Below are 7,685 nucleotides of genomic sequence, written 5' to 3'. Positions count from 1 at the left end.
GGGAAAGAGAAGGGTGAGTGTAAGAATCGTTCAAGCAGTGAAGCTTAAACAGAATTGAAAGACTGAGGAACAACCACTGTTGAACACAATCAGATCAGATAATGTCACAGAAGATCATAATAATCATAAACAGCAATGAACACACCAGTTTTGAAATGCCATAATCGTCATTAAAGCTTACTACTAATCCTTTGTGAATGATTTAAAAGAATTACTTTGATAGAGAATGTGAGTCTTACATTATTGTAAGACATACTTACTTTGATAGAGAATGTGAGTCTTACATTAAGTAGATGGATGAAAAAGAGCAGAATTGATAAAAATCCTTCATTATTGTCTCTCACAAGGTGCAAATAACAAAAGGGTACCATATGTAGAATGGCAATATAGGTAAGTAAATCATCCTTGTATATTTACCAGTCCTCATCTTCTGGTATCTTGCTTAAGGGAGGATTCAGGCAGTAAATATGATAGGCCATGTTACATTCATCACACAGGAGTTGCATGTGAGCATCCTGTTTGCCACCACACAAATAACATGAACAAAAACGGCACTCCTTATCTGGATCAGCCCTACAGTGCTTGCATTCAGGGCCACTTTTTCCTGTGAAAAAAACAAAGAAAAAATCAAATGTCACATATCTTAGAAAAGTGCATTACTGTATCTACAGGAGAAGAGTATTTCTGCACATGAACACTTGACTATCTAGGCTAATGCAATTTCTTCTGCTATATAAAAAAGCAGTAAAGAAAATGAATAATCAGCAGCTTCTCTTATTTTCTCCCCTCTTGTTCCCAACACGCTACCTGCACTCTTCCTACAGACACAGCCTTGTACAATCTCTAGTTGGAGTCGTCTTAAATACAGCTGTGAAGAAATTCCAATTAGGTAATTCATAACATGAAGACGAAACTACAATTTGGAAGTGATCTCTTCCCCTTAAATTTACAGATGGATAGAAGTAGCAGTCTGAGACCACAGACAAGCCAAAATCACCAGCTGTTTCACAGCAGCAGTTTAGTTAACAGGTAAAGAAATCGCCAGCTGTTTCACAGCAGCAGTTTAGTTAAAAGGTAAAGAAATCGCCAGCTGTTTCACAGCAGCAGTTTAGTTTAACAGGTAAAGAAGCTTTCTTTCTCAACTCATTTGGAAATTTGGACTCATGAAACAAAGCCATTGGCATTGGTTCCTCAATCACGAAAAAATGCTTTCATACAAAAGGAAAACAATTAGTAGCCCATACTAGATAGGAAAGAGGATAAGGAAGAAACACTGAGTACTTGTAGCAGAATTAGCACTTACAGGAGAAATGTCTGAAACAAGTAGAGGATCCAGAGAAATGAGAGAACACTTCAGAAGAGACTCTGATCACAGCCCAAAGAATTCCAATGTTATATAAAAAAAAATTGTGTATGTTCTGTGCAAAGGTGATCTAGAAATGCCATGGAAGTGAATTTGAGCTTAAACTAGTCTAATACACTTAGAAATAGAGTGAATTATAATATTAGAAATAGTATTTTATCTGAAAGAAGGAATTGGCTTTGAATACAAGGAAGACTAGAAAGACTATTTGAGAGCTTGGAGCTGGAAGCAGGAAGTTGGAGAATCTAAACAACTGAGATAATAGAACATTCTTCTTAAAGTTTAGAACGGGCCAGAAAATGTTCTTTCAAATACCATTCTGGAAGAAAAAAATAACCACAGGTTATGTAAGTCCAGAAACTGAAACAGCTAAAATACCAACATTTGGGATAAATTTTCTGCTCAGTCCATAGACAAGCTGTCTAAGGAACTTCTGAACTGTTTGAAAGTGTCTATTCCAAAGGGCAATTGGCCTAGAAGGACAGTGTGGTAAGGACAGACAAGTTTACTCTCATCATAATCTTTGCCAAAAATACCCAAAAGACATTAGGAGGAGGAGGAGGAGGCAACAGAAGGCAAGAGGAGGAGGAGACAGGAAGAAAAATGAAGAGGAGGGGGTGAACGAGGAAGAGATGGCAACAGGAGGCAACAGCAGGAACCTGAGAAGGCAACAGGAGGCAACAGCAGGAACCTGAGAAGGCAACAGGAGGCGGAGTTGGAGGAAAAGGAGGCGGAGTTGGAGGAAAAGGAGGCGGAGTTGGAGGAAAAGGAGGCGGAGTTGGAGGAAAAGGAGGCGGAGTTGGAGGAAAAGGAGGCGGAGTTGGAGGAAAAGGAGGCGGAGTTGGAGGAAAAGGAGGCGGAGTTGGAGGAAAAGGAGGCGGAGTTGGAGGAAAAGGAGGCGGAGTTGGAGGAAAAGGAGGCGGAGTTGGAGGAAAAGGAGGCGGAGTTGGAGGAAAAGGAGGCGGAGTTGGAGGAAAAGGAGGCGGAGTTGGAGGAAAAGGAGGCGGAGTTGGAGGAAAAGGAGGCGGAGTTGGAGGAAAAGGAGGCGGAGTTGGAGGAAAAGGAGGCGGAGTTGGAGGAAAAGGAGGCGGAGTTGGAGGAAAAGGAGGCGGAGTTGGAGGAAAAGGAGGCGGAGTTGGAGGAAAAGGAGGCGGAGTTGGAGGAAAAGGAGGCGGAGTTGGAGGAAAAGGAGGCGGAGTTGGAGGAAAAGGAGGCGGAGTTGGAGGAAAAGGAGGCGGAGTTGGAGGAAAAGGAGGCGGAGTTGGAGGAAAAGGAGGCGGAGTTGGAGGAAAAGGAGGCGGAGTTGGAGGAAAAGGAGGCGGAGTTGGATGAGAATATGATGGGAAATGATGACCACAAGTAACAAATCCTTGCCTGTTCCCAAGATTTAACCCTTAGGAAAAAAACAGGGGTTTTTTTTTTTCATATTAAAGGACTACTGTCTTTCTGATACATTCTTAAGGAAGACTTGAATTTTATAAAACCCAAATATGGAAAACCAACCCCAGTTTCTCTGACTAGCATGATAATAAAATTCAAGGTCCAGCTTCCATCTTCTCTCAGCTTTATTTTTTATCTTTCTTCACCATGAGTCATTGCCTAAGCTGCTGCCCTTAGAAGTTGTATAGCTTATCTGTTCACTTTAAGTTAGTTTGCTTGGATAACCTAAGTAGACAAAGAATCCCAGGATCCTGAGGGAATTGGCTGATGTTGTTGCTAGCCACTCTTCATCACATGAAAAGTCATGGCCATCAGGAAAAGACTCCATTGACTGAAAGGGAATATTGCACTCAATTTTAAAAACGGTAAACTGAGAACCCTGGGAATTACTGACCAATCAGCCTCACTTCACTGCCAAGTAAGATCACAGAACAGTGACTCCTGGAAGACATGTCAGACATACAGAAGACAGGGAGGTTACTAAAGACAGCCAAATTGCGCCTGACTCATCTAGTCGTCCTCTACAATGGACTGAATGCATCAGTGGACAAGGGAAGAACTATGAATGTTATTTACTTGGGCTTCTGTAAAGCCTTTGATTTGGTCCCTCACAACATTCTTGTTGCTAAATTGAAGAGATACGGGTTTGATGGATGAACTATCAGATGGATAAGGACTTGGATGGCCACATCGCAAGAGTGGCTAGTCCTCACCCAGTGGCTCAATGCCCAAGGAGAAACCAGTAATGAGTGGCGTCGCTCAAGGGTCCATACGGGGACCAATATAATTAATACTTTCATCAGTGACACAGAGTGTAACGGAGTGCACTCTCAAGTTTGTGGATGACACCAAGCTGAGTGGTGCAGTTGATACAGAAGTGGGAAGAAATGTCATCCAGAGAGACCTGGACGGGTTTGTGAAGTGGGTCCAGCCTAGCTAGGTGAAACTCACAGTTTGTCCTTCACCAACTGAAGGCAAGTCAGACTGAAGAAATCCCAGGTAACTGGTATCCCCTTTAAAAATGTTAAAAGTGATGACTGAGCACTCCCTAAAGAAACTCACTAGTCTACTCCATCCAATAAAGAGTAGGCAAAGAGAAACTGCACATTTTTACTGCTTCTTGGGTTTCTAGGCTCATATTAATTTACTGTTTTCATTTACAAAACCAGTTTCTTAGGTAAAAGGTTATTAATACATTTTTAAAAAAGGGGGGAAAGTGAAAATGTCTACATATTTTAGTTCAGTTAAACAATACCTGGAGTTTTCAACTTTCTTCAATATACAAACAAACTACATGCTGCCATTTTCATGACAAGACTTCTATTTTTCACATTTATGCTTTAGCCATGTTGTAAGTCAAATGCACTGATTCAATCTGCACTATTGGTCACATGAAGACAGATCTGTTCACCTCTACCAACACTATATAGAGTTTAGTTGGATATATTATTCCATATTCTCTTCTTTTGCAGGAAGGGGTAGCTCATGTTCATAGCACAAATCTGAGGTTTGGTGAAAGAAATATATTGATATCTAGGTTATTTCTGTTTTGCATATAAATATTTGAAACATATGTTGCTTCCTAGTTTTCTATTTTCTAATAGGTTTAGCCCCGCTCTTTTCCTAGGCTGCAGAATTTAATAATTGCCATTTAATAATTTGAAAATTTCTACCTTATATTTAACTCTAACTCCTAAACATACAGATTGACATGTCATACACGTTTTTATCTAATTTACACATACAAAACCTAATGTATGGCCATGCTCAAGGTGTAACAATTTTTCTGCACATGTAGTCTACATTGTTTATCTGATGAATATTATTTCCAAAGCAGACATTCTATCTTTTGGAAAGGAAGTGAACCGTACCTTAACATAGACAAAAATACAGTCACCACAGTCAATTCTTCGAATTTTATCTGCTGTTACCGTAACAAAAAAATCTGCAACTTTTCATAGCATATAAGCTAATGCAGCTGTGTGTGTGTGTTTATGGATGTACACACACGAATTTTAAAAAATTAAATACAAAGTACAAACAGGGATGTCAGTACAGTCCACAGGTAAAGGGTATGCTGCTTACAGCTTACAGCTCAGCTGATGTGCACGGTGTACAACTGAATAAAGGCAAGACACTTGACTACAAAATCAGAACCCTGTGAACAGCAGTGAAAAGGGCAGTGAGGTGAGAACGTTGGCCTCAGGAAAAAGAGCAGGTAAAAGACAAGAAATCGGGCTAAATTGCCGGATCAATTAAGTTTTCAGGGTTCCATTTTTAAATACTATGTTTTTGTATTATTTATTTATGAAGGTTTGTAAACAATATCATGAAAGGAATAAGAAGGGGACAAGGAACGGAATGAAACAAAACATACACAGAGGTGCAAATCTCTGCATAGATGATAGTATGTCAGTAGTGTAAGCAAAGAGGTTACAAGTAAGTAAATAGCTATCAAAACAGGAGGGAAGTAGCTGTAAGTGAAATTAAAGAGCTGAGGGAACTGGGGTTGTTTAGTCTGGAGAAAAGGAGGCTGAGGGGAGACCTTATTGCTCTCTACAACTGCCTGAAAGGAGGTTGTAGAGAGGTGGGGGTCAGCGTGTTCTCCCAAATAACAGGCAATAAGACAGAGGAAGTGGCCTCAACCAGCACCAGAAGTTTAGGTTGGATATTAGGAAAACTTTCTTCACCAAAAGGGTTGTAAAGCATTGGAACTGGCTGCCCAGGAAAGCGGTTGAGTCACCATCCCTGGAGTATTTCAAAGATGTGGAGACGCGGTGCTTAGGGAGATAGTTTAGGGGTGGACTTGGCAGTGTTAGTTTAGTGGTTGGACTCAAAGATCTTAAGGGTCTTTTCCAACCTAAATGATGCATGATTCTATGATAAATCATATTAGATTAAATGGTGCCACTGTAGACAATTTCATATAGTCAGCAATATAGTAATCATTCATTTCCTTAACACACACACACACACAATATCTTAAAATTTAATTCACTATCCACCAGTTGCAGGAAGAACTAAATGAACTGTAATAATTCTATATACCCTTTAAAAAGTTTCTTAAAAAATTAGACTTGGAAAATAAGTAGGTATGTAAGTACAATGTAGTACGTGTAGGTTTTTAAATTTCTCATACTACAATTTTAAAATTAAAACCACTTTAAGATATTGCAAAAAAACCTTTAAAGTAACCAAGAAAAAATAAACAGAATGCATAGTTTAATTTTTAGTAATCTGAAGAAAGGAAATCACAAATAATGAAAAATTAATTATGATAATTTCATTTACAGAAATTAACATTTTTACTTTCCAAAATACAACAAATGGTATTTACTCCTCTGAAAAACTGGGGTTTTTTGATGACAGCAAATAAACAGTAATCAGACTGGTTCTTGTGTACTGAAAGCTACAAAGGTCCTGCAAAATTACCTTGGAGTCAGTAGTCCAATATATAACAATATCTTATAGATACATATTAGTAGAGCTACAATCCAATCTCTCAGTGCTGTTATCACAAACATTTATCACTCCTAACGTTAATATATTTTTAAACTTCGGATAAAATGTCACTACTTTTTAGGTAAGCTGCCACTAACTCCTTCCTGTGGTTGTGGGGAGAATAAGGAGGTATGGCATAGCTATTTTTTAAGAAGGTCATGCAGAGCCAAACAATAATCCACATGTTAATTACCCATTTTTTTTCACAGTACAAGCAGTTTCAGCACAAAGTTCCTTATCTCTTGGGTTTTAATTCTGACATAATCACGGGGTTAACATGCGTCATTACAGAGTGATTCTTTATTTAGCATTTATGAATTCATTAAAAGCTTAAATGACATGTCAATCGTAATAGCAGTTCTGGTGACCTGGACACCTGTTTAGGAACTTAACGGAGGCTATGAATCCACTCCGCACAGTTCATTCAAAACATCATCAGCTGTTGCCCTTTTTCCCTGCATTATGACTGACTGCACTATGTTACCAGTTTCTAAATATATCAAGTAATAGACCCACCTTACATTAAATACACATTTAGAATAGAAATCTAAAATGGATGCTGTGTTATTATTTTACTGAACACATAAAATAATTATTTCCTCTGCATGCTGATCCTTCTATTTTTTTTAAAGAAATATAATTCAATTTGTACTTCTATTAAAATAAGTAAAAAAGCATACTTTTGAAATCTCCATCCCCAAATGTCAATGGATAGGCTCCTGGCTTTTCAATCTTGTACATTTCCTCTATAAAAAGGATTTTACAATCATTTATTGTGTCTTCTGGGCCTCTGAAAAACAGAAAAGAATAAGAAGTACATTCAACTTAGTTCCTCAGACCTAGATTCTGTACTTTATGAATCCTAAGCAATGATATAAAGCTAAACAGCATCTGGTTTTCATCACTGGTAGGATACTTTATTTAAATTCACACACAAGATTCAGTCTAGTACTGTAACTTCTAAGAAAACCAAACCACATACTTAGAACTTGCATAAGGAAAAGACTACTCCATTTCCCTCAGACAGCCTGGCACAGAATGTATCCTTATTGCCAGCCATCCATAACTTCATAATTCTAAACCTCAAAATATTTTTTTGGCTGAACACAGCAGACCAGAGAAAATCATATCCTCTTGAATATAGCATATGAACCATTATTACAAAAGTATAGTGTCAGAAATTAACCAGAAATGTGACTTATAATAACAGACATTACTTGGAACCCACAGAGAAAGAAAAGCAATGGAAAGTTTCAATAGCCCTTCTATGACTTTGAAATGTTTTGGACACCTAACACCCAATCCTACAAAGACATGTATAATACTGAATTATGTACTGTGAGTAGTCCTGTTAATGTCAGGTTTCCGTGCAAAGTCTGTT

The 7,685-nt window shown here is 38.4% G+C and overlaps 1 protein-coding gene across 1 annotated transcript in view; it reads right to left on the bottom strand.

The window, feature by feature from the left end:
* LOC104496496 (E3 ubiquitin-protein ligase UHRF2-like) overlaps positions 1-7,094 on the bottom strand; it is a gene marked incomplete at both ends in the record, with an annotated part of 14,601 nt that extends 7,507 nt beyond the window's left edge. Inside the window, 2 exons of the mRNA XM_010139626.1 lie at positions 418-604; positions 6,985-7,094. Of these exons, the coding sequence (XP_010137928.1) occupies positions 418-604; positions 6,985-7,094 (297 nt within the window). The remainder of the gene's footprint in view (positions 1-417; positions 605-6,984) is intronic.
* Positions 7,095-7,685: the final 591 nt, after the last annotated feature.

This window comes from Buceros rhinoceros, unplaced genomic scaffold, assembly GCF_000710305.1.
Source record: "Buceros rhinoceros silvestris isolate BGI_N320 unplaced genomic scaffold, ASM71030v1 scaffold3247, whole genome shotgun sequence".
NCBI classification, from domain to species: Eukaryota; Metazoa; Chordata; class Aves; order Bucerotiformes; family Bucerotidae; genus Buceros; species Buceros rhinoceros.
The sequence above is the reverse complement of the archived record's forward strand: the minus strand, read 5'-3'. Positions and strand labels throughout refer to the sequence as shown.